Raw genomic sequence first — 14,274 nt, forward strand, 5'->3', positions numbered from 1 at the left:
TACCAAATAAGTAGTAGTCTACTTCAAGAGCTTTTCTGAAACTTTTGCCGGCCCCTCAGGTGATACTCAACTTAGTGGACCAGGCTGGACGAGAGAAGGTGATCGGCGACTCATTCCTCAAACAAGTGCTGCTCTACAACAACTCCAATCTGACATACGTTTCCTTTGATTTCCACGAACACTGGTGAGCCATGGGCCCTGGGGCGTGTGTGTAAACTAATACCGTGATTGATGTCCTCCGAGCCTCCTGAATTATTAAAAGGATTGTGCCACTGTATGGGGCTACTACCTCATGAAATATCATCCATAATTTATAGGGTATACTTCATTATGTTTTGCCACCACAAGCCCAATTTTTCTGATGGCGCATTTGTAAATGTAAATAAGGATTTAATTACTGTAAGTATTTGGCAAGGATATGGAGGGAGAGATGTATTCAGGATAGCATGGAAACGGCATAACACAAACCTGTTTGTAACTTTGAATAGTCAGCCTTTATTGTCTACTTGTGTACATACTGTACAGTAACAACAAGCAACAGTATATGTAAGTAGATAATGTACTAATAGAGGAACTACAAAAGCTGTTGTCTAATAAGGACACTTTCACGAATTGAAGTACACCAACATGCAGACGACAGATTAAGGGTTATGTCCAGTTGTTGGTAGTTAATTAGCTGGAAATTGTTCAAATGGGTCTCTTTGTAAATTAACCCATTGTGTCCTGGAGAGACATATACGCTGCATACAGGCTCTTGATATATGAGGGTTTTTTATTAAAAATGTGGGAATGTTAGAGCTGAATGAACACATTCTAATGCATAACAAGGGTCCTAGCTTTTAAATGCAACTTATTCCATGTGCTTCGAAGGCTGGCATATTAAGGATTCAATAGGCAGAGGACACTCTTTCCCCAAAAAGGGCTTTGGACAAAATGGGTTAAAGAGCAGAAGATAACTCCTGCTAGGCAATGACATTACTGAGAGACTTACAGAATAAGAGATGAAGGCTTGGTCATTACCATTTTGCTAACAACAAGCTCGGCATGAAAGGGTCAACAAAAATCTGTTTGTGACTTTGATCTGTTGTGCTGCCTTGTAGCCGAGGGATGAAGTTTGAGAACGTGCAGACCTTGACAGACGCCATCTGGGACATCATTATGGACATGAAGTGGGCCTGGTGAGTGCTGTTATTCACTCCGGCAATTCATCACACTGTGAAATGACAGCACATTCATCCATCTGTTTTCTAAACAGACATTTTTAAAGTAGCGAAAAATGATTCCAAAAAATAGGTTCGTTCAGCAATCAAACAATTAATCAATTGGGTAAAATAGATGTATAAATCGTTGCAGAATGGCGTATGGTATACCACAATTGTTTTCTTCTTAAAAAAGACAACCCCAAAAGCACTCTGAAATACACTGGGACAGTAAGAGTTTGTGGTCTTGTGTCAGCCAAGGTGGAGTAAGGCGATATCGTATTTCATGTTGTGGTCAAATGTACTACAGTGTCATTTTAGCGGCTTAAAGTCGTCCCACTGAAAGTCGGGGCAAAAGAAAAAAAGGTTGCGATGAGCCTGATGAAACATGCATGTGATGCGTGTACCTTCCAGGGTGGACCAGGCGGGCGTCATCTGCCAGCAGGAGGGCATCTTCCGGGTCAACTGCATGGACTGCCTGGACAGGACCAATGTGGTGCAGGCTGCAATCGCCCGGGCGGTCATGGAACAACAGGTAAAAGCATCTCCTACAAGTGGCACTTGTGGCCCAGCCATGGCTTTGTCGGCTGGGCACTGGGCTGCTACGGGAGTGACCAGGGTTCGATTCCCGACCTGGGTCATGTACCGATCCTCCCCCATCTCTCTCTCCCATTTCCTGTGGCATTTGTAATGTATTTGTATTTGTATTTGCAATGTAATTTGTAATAAGAAGCAAAGGGATTATTCGAGAGAGTAGATGACTAACCTTGTCCAAAGTCAGATGAAAATAAAGTTTTTAATTTATGTTCAAAACATGATACTTCAAATTTGAATAGGAAGCTGGTTCCAGCATTTGCCAGCATGATGGCTAAATGCTGTTTCACCTTGTCTGGATTTTACATTAGATTTTATTTTAGGCACATCCAGTAGAGGAGGGACTCTGAAGACCTAAGACATCTTTTAGGATGATCTTAATTAAATGATCTGTCTGTAGGCTATCTATTATCAGCTTTCCTGGCCTCTGTAGGTTAACCAGCTTTATCATCACTAAATCTTGAACTTGAACTACCCCCCCTGGCTGAGAGCATCTTTGGATAACTAACACTAGCTCCCCCTCTGCTGTGTGCCAACAGCTGAAGAAGTTGGGCGTGATGCCACCGGAGCAGCCGCTGCCCCTGAAGTGCTACCGCATCTACCAGGTGATGTGGGCCAACAACGGGGACACCATTAGCCGCCAGTACGCCGGCACCGCCGCCCTCAAGGTCAGCAGCACACACACACCTGTCATCCTGTCTCATGGAATCTACTCTTTCTAATAACAGACTTTTTGTGCAACATCTGTGGCATTCAATAGCACTAGATATTCTCTTCCTCAAATGTGTTGATTTTGCTGTTTGTTACTGTTAGAATTTTATTCTTGAGCAACATCTGTGTGACATTCAGCAGCACTTTATTTTTCTCAAACATCTTGTAATTTGGAAATTACTGTGGGTTTTTTGTCTTGGAAAATCGAATTGAATTTCGTGATAGGCCTACAGCTTTTGAAATGTAATAGTGTAGGTAAATCTCAACAACGGGTGAATATTTGAGTTGATCATGTGTTTTTGTTGTATGGGAGGTCATGTAAATATTCTTTCTTTTGAAATGTTAGTTATTTGAAGCATTTTTCTTCTTCTTTTCTTGAATACATCCCCTTGTCTCTATGTGGAACTTGTAGTAAGCATAAACAGTCAGCGGTGTATCCGTGTGGCCCAGGGAGGCCAAGCATGTGTGTGGGCATGAATGGATGTCTTTATACGCATTTAAATAAGATAGTTGGCCATGTGGAAACATTGTGAGATAAGACGGGCAGTTCATGCCATCCGTATCGTACATGGAAATTACTTTTGACAAAAGTTTGACTGTTAACCAAGTCTCCGTGTGTAAACACTTTGGAAATTGAATTTGTTTTGCAGTTGATTTATTGCGTTGGTCTTTGTACATAGTCGGCATGCCGAGCCCCGATACTGAAAGTTTAACTATCTGTTAGGATCTGGAAATTGTCTGGGCATTTTGCTTTTTTCTCCCGCAAATTGTGGGTCATAAGGATAGTGCGCTTTGCACTTTGCATTAATAATTTTTATTTACATCATATTCATTCATTCTTTCTGTCTGTCATTTGTTCATTAGTATAATGTTCTATCTAGTGATTTACTGTCTGTAGAAGGGAAGATTAATATGTCTTACTATGTATTAGATGGGAGATAATGGCGAGCTCTTAGTCCTGGAGCTTGGGCTCAGTTGCTTTTGATGCATTTTAATGCGCAATGCAAGTTTTACATTTTAACCAACATTTAATTAGTCATGCAAATGTAATGAACATGATGTATGTCTCTATTGTGATAATGTTTGTTCCAGGGGGATTTTACGCGTACGGGGGAGAGGAAACTGGCCGGCGTGATGAAGGATGGGGTGAACTCAGCCAACCGCTACTACCTGAACCGCTTCAGAGACGCCTACAGGCAGGCCGTCATCGGTACGCCGCCACCCTCCCATTACGCTGCCCTCTTTTAGTCACTCATTCATAAAAAAACGCAATTCTTTGACATAAATGGTGTGGTTCACGTTGCTACTGTCAGTGCTGGAAATGCACAAGATTGATATTATTTTATTATTATATTATTGCCATAGGATTATATAATATATTGCATAACTATTACCATGCAAAATGGAGCCCAAAAGTGTATTCTTACATGGCACCTGATATTTTCTAAAAGCGTGTGTGCTTCTGAAGTGCTGTGCCTTAAATAATTGATCTCTCCTCTCTATATCTCTCACATGCTTTCTTTCTCTCCCTCTCTCTCTCTCTCTCTCTCTCTCTCTCTCTCTCTCTCTCTCTCTCTCTCTCTCTCTCTCTCTCTCTCTCTCTCTCTCTCTCTCTCTCTCTCTCACACTCTCACCATCTCTCTCTCACTCCCTCTCACTCACACACACACACACACACGCTCTCCCTCCCTCTCTCACTCTCTCTCTCTCCACCTCTCTTTCTCCCTCCATCTATCTCCCTCCTTTGCTCACCCACCCTCCATTCTCTCTCTATGTCTTTTCATCTCCATGTCTCTCACCATCTCTCTCTCTCTCTCTCCTCTAGACCTGATGATGGGCCTGCCAGTGACGGAGGACCTGTACTCCATCTTCAGCAAGGAGAAGGAGCACGAGGAGAAGGAGAAGGAGAGCCAGCGTGGTGCCCAGGAGCAGGTGGGCCTGCTGCTGCAGACCTACATGCAGCTGCTGCTGCCCGACGACGAGAACTTCCACGGCGGCTGGGCCCTCATCAACTGCGACCCCAGGTCAGTATCCGCCTATCTGTCTGCAGGGAAGCCGACAGCGGTGGGAGGCCAAAGGGGTCAGTTGATCAGGGCCCAGGGAGAGGGACCGGGCCCAGAATTTGAATTTGGGTTCTCATTACTTTGTATATTTGTGTGGGTGCGGGCTGGGTACCTTACTCAACAGCGAGCCCAGGTCACTGTACACACACACAGGGCCGCAGACAGCTTTGACCAGGCCCGGGACAAAGTCATCTGTCCTACAGTCCTAAGCCCCGAAGAAGGCCTCATAGGTGGAAATGCTTCGGCATATACTATTTGTAGTCAGATAAATATTTTTAAAAAGCAATCTTTAGTGCCTCACATCACATTTCTCTGCCTTGCCCAGGTCAGTGTCTGGTCTGCAGCAGGCAGAGTACTTTGTGTACACTGTACTGTACATGTGGTATTTATGGTTGCATTCAATGGTGCATTCTTGTTACATAACTGTGTGCCCATGGGGAACAAAGGAGCAAAGAAGCAGCCAGGAATGTCAGGGGCATAGGGACCCAGTGGCCCAGTTGGCTGAGGCAGTGTCTATCCCATAAACTTTGCATACCAGGGTTAGAGTACGACCACAGGCCATTTCACAATCCCCCCATGTAGAAAGTATGTCTCTCAATGATGTCTTCAAAATAAAAGCATTGAAAGAATGTCAGTTCACAGAAGGTAACAAATCTTAAAGGAGAATTCCGGCCAATTTCATCATGCAGTTATATTTCTCACTCTATTCTTTCTGTTTTTTTGTTCAGCCCTTCCTTGCCAGACAATGGGGTCATGGGTTTGTTACGATATGGCTTGGAATGTCTTAGCATTCATCAGCACACATCATTTCAAAAGTCATTTAACATCAGAAGACATCTGAAATACAGCACTATCTTCTGGGATGATATTTCTAGTGTGGTGTGTTGAACAAGTGAAGGTTAGCGTGAGCAACACGACATGGTTCCAGTGATCCATATCCTTGGTCTGTTCATCTCTCTTGAGACCAAGATAAACAAATTTGCTTTAGATGGTGTCAAGCATGTGTGGTGGTAAACAAGTGAGTTTTACAAAAAAGGTGTATCCTCTCATAAGCCAAGCATGGTAGTGGGACTGACATGGTTTGGGGATGCATGAATGCTGTCAACATTGGCAATCTGAAATACACCTAAAAGAAACATACATGTCAACATGCACTGTGACTACTGAAGCAGATCATGATATTCTCCATAGGATTGCATTCAAATCTCACACCAATCTATTTAAGCCAGATGCAGACTCAAAATGTAAAAGTTCAATGCAAAGAAAGGTTGAAACGCACACTGATGACCTCCCTTGTCATCCCTTATCATTTCGAGACGATTCGAGGCAACACGGCCCCTTCTCTACCGGATTTTAATCTGGGGTGTACTCACTTTTGTGAGTACATGTTCAAACATTAATGGCTGTATTTTGTTTTTTTCTGAGTGAACAAGAAATTTAAGCGGTTAAATATGTTGTTAAAAGGTCACTAATCATTATGTCAAAGTGAAATTTCTGTAATGCTTTCCTATGAAAAGATATACTCTGCAAAACTGTGAGGGGTGTATTCACTTTCGTGATATACTGTAGATTTCAGAATCACATTAACAATGAGCTGAAAGTGTTATTTATCAACAGTACAGTAGAGCCTTTTAAACAAACATTATATTATTAAAATCGAAGTTTATAACAGGATATAAAATTTCTAAAAAGAAAAAGCAGATATCTAGAACTTGTTTTGATTGTGGCAGTCATGAGTGGAGTGGTGTAGTGTGGGGACTCTAAGGGGCAAAGCCATCTGACGGCGGTGTGCTTCCTCCCTCCCTGCAGCCTTATTGATGCCACCAAACAAGACGTGGATGTGCTGCTGCTGCTGTCCAACAGTGCATACTACGTTGCTTAGTAAGTGCTGTCATCTTGCCTCATGTTTGAATAAGAGAGTGTGTGTGTTCCTCATGTTTGAATAAGAGTGTGCGTGTGTGTGTGTGTGTGTGTGTGTGTGTGTGTGTGTGTGTGTGTGTGTGTGTGTGTGTGTGTGTGTGTGTGTTTCTTGAAATAATATGAAAAGTAATCAGCAGCACCAATATGTCCACGGAGCTGCCTGAGAAACATACCACTATTTTTTTCCCCACTTGGTGTATTGTATGTTTTAGGCTCTCCACATCTTCATTGCTCTTAATTGCAATACATATTCCTATATAGTGTACAGGTAATAATTATACTGCATACAACATATATTGTGTTTTAGGACAACTTGTGTGTGTGTGTGTGTGTGTGTGTGTGTGTGTGTGTGTGTGTGTGTGTGTGTGTGTGTGTGTGTGTGTGTGTGTGTGTGTGTGTGTGTGTGTGTGTGTGTGTGTGTGTGTGTGTGTGTGTGTGCGCGTTGAAGACTTGTTGGAAAATAATGCTCTTTTTGTGCATTTCTATATGAACAGTTATGATGATGAGGCAGACAAAGTCAACCAGTACCAGCGGCTGAGTCTGGAAGGCTTAGAAAAGATTGAAATAGGTAAGTGCCTTTGAGTCGCTGTGAGTATTTCTACCTCAGTATAATTGGGGGAAAAAATTGTATTGCTCCAAGATTTTAGAAAGTGGTCTTTATTTGTATCTCAGTGTTTTCCATATAGTATTTACAGTTTTATATGAAATACGACATGAAACCCCTGAAAATAGATATGATTTTCGTCAGGCAACTTAAGAAATTTCATTCGCTATACAAAATCTTAACCTTCTCAGGGGACGTAGTCAAGGTGGGAAGTGTATTTAGTGAAGGGGAGTGCTTTAACTATAAAGTGCTGGGGAAAATGCATCACTTGTAATGAGACTGATGTTCAGACAGCGGGAATAGAATTGCAAGGTTTATGTTCTGCAAACTGTTACAGCCGTTCTGCTGTTTTTCTGGGTCCGAACAGCCATATACAGTAATCTGGTTTCACAAACACTCCTGCCTCGCGCTGTTTATATGCCACTCGCCACATGACTTGCCTAGGTTATTTTATAAATCAGTTTAGCACAAATCCATTTACAGAAATCCAGTTTGTGGAATGCGCATTAGTTACCCCCCTATTCAATGTCATGTAAAATGAATTGTTCACTGTTTTCCAACTTGGCAGGACCAGAGCCTACTCTGTTTGGCAAACCAAAGTATATTTGTATGAGGCTACACTACAAGAACGAAGAGACCAGCGGCTACTTCCACACGCTAAGGGCGGTGTCTAGGAACCCAGAGGATGATGGGAAAGGTACTCAAGGATTCAAGAATGTTTGTTTGTCATATAGCACACAGAGACACTTTCGTGTAATGAAATGAATGTCTGGTGCGTGCAGGAGCATGTATGCACAAGCGTGCGTGCGTGGGTGTGTGCGTGCGTGCGTGTGTGTGCGCACGTGAGTTCAGTTAAATCATTTGGAGGAGTTTAAAGGTACAGTATGTGGGATTGTGGCCAGAGTAGGTATTGCAACTATGCTGCTCGTTACAAATTCCTATTCCCAAATTTGATCTTTTCATGAATATTTACTAAGTAATAAACTAATATTCTCTCATATGAGCAAAGTACAGCAGGTTTTGCAGCTGAAACTGTCTATTTCTGGAAATTCAAAATGGCAGACATGGAGAAGATAAACCTTTTCTTGTATGAAAAACTAAAGTTATTTTTGTATTAAAAGTAATTTTCCCAGTCAAAATGAGTGGTGGTGGTAAGTATTTGTGAAAAAAAATTACATTTGTGACTGAGCAGCATGAATTCTGGATATAAACTACTAAAAATATCACATACTGTACCTTTAAGAAGCAAATAACTTGAGGGAAGAAATTTCTCATGAGTCCATGCTCAATGACAGCAGTTTTAGTTACTTACCTCGGTTCATTAGTGCATAACATGAATAATCCTTGAAATAAACCTTCAAAGCTCAGTATTGTGACCCTATCCACAGAGTTAATCAAAGCAATATTTCACGTTAGTATTAGATTAACCACTTCCTTTGAGTCCTTACCGAGTCCTTTGAACCTACGGTATGTGGGTCAGTCACTTTGAAAGCACAGACTGGTACTTCAACACAAACCTTCATCTTCAGTACCACGCTCTGATGAGTACAGAGGCATTGTTTTCCAAAAACAGTCTGTGCTGCTGCAACTGTCTCTGTGTGTGTTTGTGTTTCAGATACCCTGCAGTGCATAGCGGAGATGCTGCGAATAGGCAAGCAGGCCTTAGGCCTGGACCTGCCCGTCATTGAGAAGAGGCTGGAGAGGTGGGTGTGTGCAGTCGGATAGACGTGTGACTTACTGTACGTGAATGATGGCACAAATGATGTCTCATCTCACTGGAATGTTAGTTCTCTTTTTAACGTCGTGATTTTAATTTTAACGTCGTGATTTGCATTATGTGCAAAATTAAGTATACCGTAGAAGTGATTTTTCTACACATTTTCCTGCTTTGCTTTGTACATTTATTTTGCATAAATTAGGCGGATAAACCAGATTAGGAAATTACAAGTCCTGCCAGATATTCTCTCTGCCCTCTGGCCCCAGCCAAAGTGATTTCACTAATTATCTACGCTCATGTACCAGTAATTAGGATAAGCTAGGTTTTTACTGTCCACTGAACCAGGGATTACTAGCCATGCATAAAATGACACCCTTCTCTTCCTTTGAGATCATATTGTGGTCTCAAAGCAAAGAAGAGATTTCCTCCACTGCTTCTGCTGCTGCGAGGTGGGGAAATACTAAATGATCCTTGTGTAAAATATCCCCCTCTTCCTGTGTTTCAGGAAGCAGAGTAAACCTCATGAAGACATCATGGGCATCCAGGGCAAAGCTGGCGACCAGGCCCTGGGCTCCGGCCTGGCGCAGGGAAAGAGCTTCCTCCTCAACAAGTTCTCCTCCCTCAACCAGAAGGTCAAGCAGTCCAATGTGCTGGGCGGTCGGCTGGGCACCTTCTCCAAACCGGAGGTGAAGGTGAACTTACATTTATTTATTTTTTGCATTTATTTTCTTGAATTTCTCTTTTTTATTTATTCACTCTTTTTTTATAAGCAACATCCCAAGATAGCAAACAATAACATTACAATGTCAGTCAACACCGCCCCACCCCAACCTTAGATACACATCACATGACATAAATAGAATAAAAGAGCAATAATCAAAGCATGCTATTTACCTTGTCCTATCATGACCTCGATCATCAAAATGGGTTAATGTTGTTACATTCTTTGATTATATGCTGGAAGGGAACCCCTCTTAAAGAAAATAATCAAGTTAATAAAGTAATCGAATCGTGAATAAAATAATCAAGAAAAGAAAAACAACAGTCGCTAAATGTAAAAAGTCTGCTTATTCTGACACTTCCCCTCTTTTGATGAACTTTCTGAAGGTGAACTTCCTGAAGCCCAACATGCGCGTCAACCTGTGGAAGTCGGACAGCAGCCTGGAGACGGGAGACGGCGCCAACATGCCGGGCTCGGTGGCCATGAAGGACCTGTGCGACAACAACTCGGACCTGGAGATCTCCGACTCGGACTCCTACAACTCGGACGACGGGCAGCAGCAACAGCTGCCTCCTGACAGCGCGGGGGGCGGCGCCGACTACGTGCTGCCCAGCTGCGGCATCGTGGCCTCGGCCCCGCGCCTCTCCAGCCGCTCGCAGTCCGTCAGCAGCGTGGAGATTGCCGTGCCCACCGCGGTGCACCACGCCACCTCCGACTGCGGCCAGGGCGACGGGCCCTCGCCCGAGGCCGCCCAGGAGGCCATCCTCATAGACTTCGGGACGCCCATCGACGTCTACTGTCACCAGTTTGCCCAGGACGCTCAGACCAAGCCCCCCTCCACCACCGGGGGGAAGGAGGCGGCGGGCCGCGTGGAGCAGCCGGTTCTTCCACAACACCTTAATGCTAAAGAGCCTCCTGGTCTTCCTCCTCGTCCGTCCTCGCTGGACTCCTCAAAGACAGTGTCCTCCCAGCAGCCTCAGCCTCCACAGCAGGCGAAGGAGCAGGAGCAGGAGCATCCGCTGCAGCCTCCCAGACCGTCCCAGCTCAACGTCCAGCCCTCGGCTGCAGCTCCGGCCTCTAACCTGCTCAACGTCCATCCCCCCGCCCCTGGCTGCGGCTCGGCCGTGTCGGGCGGCTCGCAGCGGAGCCTGGGCTCCTTCCAGCTGGGGGAGGGGGGCAGCAGCCTGGGGCCCTCACCGGCGGACAGCAACGGCAGCCGTGTGGTCTCGCCCTTCGCCAAGATCAAGAGCTCCATGGTGCAGGTGGCCAGCCTGACGCAGGCGGGCCTCACCCAGGGCATCAGCTTTGCCGTGGCCAAGGTGCAGAAGAGTCCGGAGCCCGAGGCAGCCGCTGCCGCCGCCGCCCTCACCGAGGCCCAGGAGAGCGAACTCAAAGCAATGTTCACACAGTGCCAGACCCGGATCATCCAGATCTAGCACCTTTTCTTTCCTTCCAAGTTCTTGGGCCTTGTGCACTTCTCTTTTTTTCCTTCCTGTCAAGAGTCTTTTTCGGGGGGCAACACTTTATTTGACGCGGCCTACATAAGAGTATCATATAACCGTCACAAGAATGGCATGACACACTGCAGGAACGTTCATGATACATTATTGATTTTTATGACTGTTGTCATCATGTGTCCTTTTGTGTTTTCGGAATGTGTAGTTTGGGTGTCATGACATCTCCAAAGAACGAATGACGCATTATGACAATTGTCATAAAATATCAATAATGTGACATTCATGTTCCTGACATGCATCACATCATTCTTCTGACATGAACCCTTCTGGAGGCCACATCAAATAAAGTGTTGCCTTTTGTGTTGTGGTTGGGCGTGACTTTCCAGTAACAGTTACAGTAGCAGTAGCATAAGCTTGCACAACGGGGCTGGCATCACACACTGACAGCAGCTGACACCCCCTGCTCTTAAAAACGTCCATCCTCTCTACTAGTTAAGCTGACCGATGTTTACATTCAGTGTTGTTGTAGTGCGGTAGTAGACCTAATCTAAAAACTTGACTATACCCCACTTCACTTAACCTGACTGACGTTTTTCACTCACATCCATACTCTTCATGCGTTTCCTTTGCATGTGAGGAAGGCTGATCTGTGGTAGCTACTAGTCCCGACTCGAGGCAGGCAAGCGCTTACTGCTGCATGTCGAAGAAACTAACTACCCTCTAAAAAAAAAAAGAGTCTCTCATGATCCCAATCCAAGCAGTTAAACTCTCTCTTTGGCTGGTTGTCCTCTTTTCCACGTGAGCGTCACCCCTTCTTTAGCTGCTTCCTTAGACAGAGGTAGATATAACTGACCAAACCTTTCCTTGAAACATATAGGCAGCTCAGTCTGAGACAGTACATTTATAGCAGGAAGCGTTTTAAATGTTGGATAATATTGTGTTTTATGATTAGAAAACGCACCAAAGTAGGAGTTGAGCTATTAAAAGAGCTGTTTAAATATGTACAGGAAATATTGTATGTGATTATGATGTACTGTATATCTTGTCTATTCTCTAGTAGAAGAACCCCTCAGATGTATTTATAGGCAAGTAAGGTTTTATCCAGAATTTTATCCACAGAAGCCGTGCCGTTTGTTAGCGGTGTGAGATTCGCACTCGATGATGCGAGTTATTGTCTCTCAATATTGGACCTCAAAGTTTGACTTTTTTTTTTTAAGAGTAGAGTAAATCTTTCAAGAAAGAGCTGGACAAATATTTGTTCAAAAATTGTTTTCATGGGTCTGACAAATTTGCTCATTTGAATTGGCCTTGGGTTGCCTAATCATATTAATAGTTATTTAAAAGATGCGTTGTTAATGTCATCGCTCCTCCACATAACCGGGGTATGTGGTATGCAGGGGGAGCCCCCAGCCAAATGTTTGATCACTGTTAAATGCTTTTTGTACTCCTACATCTGAAGAGCAAGCCTTAACAGAAACATGTCGACTATTTATTGCAAATCCAAAATAGGTTTAAAAAAAATGTGTTTGTGATTTTTCTTTGACATTCAGGTAATTATGTTCACGGGATGTTGTTGCTTTTGTAGCCATAGGAAATCCAGGTATCTGCCATGGTTGACAAGTATGGTCACTAACACTTTTATTTGAAGGGGTTTACAAAAGAGTGTCATGTAACTGTCATACGAAGGACATGACATGTCAGGAACACTAATGACACATTATTGATGGTTATGACTGTCACAATCGGCCATTCAGTTTTTGGAATGTCATGGCATCCAAACAGTGTCAACTTGACATTTCCCAAAATCAAATTGAATCAATCATGTGTCATGAATGCTCCTGACATGTAACCATTATTATATATAAAAATGCCATGACACAAGACACCCTTATGTAGACCCTTAAGATAATTAAGTATTATTGTATGATCAAAAAGCATTGACAGGATACTAGTATGAATGGCATCTTTCCAGCATTCCCTTCTGTTGGTGTGCTTTATATATACTGCTTTGTCATTTCCAACAACTTTGTTGTGTGATCCTTTTTACACAGTTACTCATGTTCACTTTAAAGGAAAAAGAAACCCAAAAAGTTTATATAATAGTGTTATTAATCATTTCCTTGGAAAACAAGACTGCTTACCATTCCTGATTACAGGTAATTGAAACCGATTGTGGCTGCACCCAACTGGCAACACAAACTCCCCTCTCATTCTACTCCGTCTCAAGTTCCCTTCCTGAAGTGTCTGCCAGTCTGCATTTGGCTTACTTCGAGAAATGAAAGTACATTGTGAGTGTTTTGAAATGTCAGATGTTTTATTAGTAGTAAAAAAAAAGAAGTAACTCACTCCGCCTTTAAGTCTGTGCACACCCTGCGTAAAAAAAATAAAAAAACATACCTGAGAAAAACAACAGCTGCCACATCAGATGTATAAAATAGAACATAGTGTTGGAGACTGGTCAGTGTAAAGGATGAGTTTTTGTTGTAAGGGTGGAGGTTCCTGTATTATATGGCCTCAAAAATATCCCATTCACGCTTTACTATTTAGTGCAATCAAACGGATTTATATGGCACATGTGCCCCGATGCAAAAATTACAATTGCACTGATACTGCTGTTACACACACTCCTCGATCCATCTTTTTCAGTGTCTGAATTGCTCCTTCACAGACACTTGTTAAGAGGTTAAGAAATAACCTTGCCTATCTTTTCCCATTCTTCGAGCCAAAACAGCGCCTTAAAGTGCAATCAGTTGATGGAACTATTCCTGTATGTTGTTTGTCTACAGTGTGTTCAGCAAGACCAGCTCATTTAAAAAATGCAAAGGCACCAAACCCTCATAGTAACATTGTGCTGGGTCCAAAATGTTGGTATTGTGTTTCAAGTACATGCACTGGACTTAGTTGTGTGTTCTATCTCGGCCCAAAATGTTTGGTTGAAAGGTACATGAGAAATGTGTATACTGTAATGGACTTAGTCAACATTCCATCCATTTTTTTCTTACCATCTACAAGTTAATGCGCTATGCATTTTTCAAGTATGCACAGTCTTTCCCAGCCCTTTCTCTCCTCAAATTCATTAGTGCTTTTATTTTGTTTTGTTAAACACATAAGTGCTTGTGAAACGTTCTCTGTTTCTACGTCACTGCTCGGTGGTCGTACATTGCCCTTGGCTCCATCACATTACCTCCTCCATCACCCAGAGTGCTCTGGTGTCCTGTCCACATGTGATTGCTGTCGCGGTGATGTTCACCTGTCATTCTACCATCTTTTCTGTTTGTCTGTTTAGTG

The 14,274-nt window shown here is 43.3% G+C and overlaps 1 protein-coding gene across 2 annotated transcripts in view; it reads left to right on the top strand.

Moving 5' to 3' along the window:
* The window catches only part of inpp5f (inositol polyphosphate-5-phosphatase F), a 36,567-nt gene extending 24,429 nt beyond the window's left edge, over positions 1 to 12,138 (top strand). Inside the window, exons 10-21 of one of the 2 annotated variants that reach the window (XM_063191699.1) lie at positions 60 to 184; positions 1,101 to 1,178; positions 1,614 to 1,734; positions 2,333 to 2,461; positions 3,597 to 3,714; positions 4,330 to 4,528; positions 6,377 to 6,448; positions 6,982 to 7,055; positions 7,660 to 7,788; positions 8,707 to 8,794; positions 9,314 to 9,494; positions 9,916 to 12,138. In XM_063191699.1, coding sequence (XP_063047769.1) covers positions 60 to 184; positions 1,101 to 1,178; positions 1,614 to 1,734; positions 2,333 to 2,461; positions 3,597 to 3,714; positions 4,330 to 4,528; positions 6,377 to 6,448; positions 6,982 to 7,055; positions 7,660 to 7,788; positions 8,707 to 8,794; positions 9,314 to 9,494; positions 9,916 to 10,965 — 2,364 coding nt within the window. In that variant the 3' untranslated portion in view covers positions 10,966 to 12,138. Of the gene's footprint in view, positions 1 to 59; positions 185 to 1,100; positions 1,179 to 1,613; positions 1,735 to 2,332; positions 2,462 to 3,596; positions 3,715 to 4,329; positions 4,529 to 6,376; positions 6,449 to 6,981; positions 7,056 to 7,659; positions 7,789 to 8,706; positions 8,795 to 9,313; positions 9,501 to 9,915 lie in introns of both variants that reach the window. The other variant, XM_063191698.1, reaches the window with a different exon arrangement.
* Positions 12,139 to 14,274: the final 2,136 nt, after the last annotated feature.

The sequence above is a fragment of the Engraulis encrasicolus genome, chromosome 24, assembly GCF_034702125.1.
Source record: "Engraulis encrasicolus isolate BLACKSEA-1 chromosome 24, IST_EnEncr_1.0, whole genome shotgun sequence".
Lineage (NCBI taxonomy): Eukaryota > Metazoa > Chordata > Actinopteri > Clupeiformes > Engraulidae > Engraulis > Engraulis encrasicolus.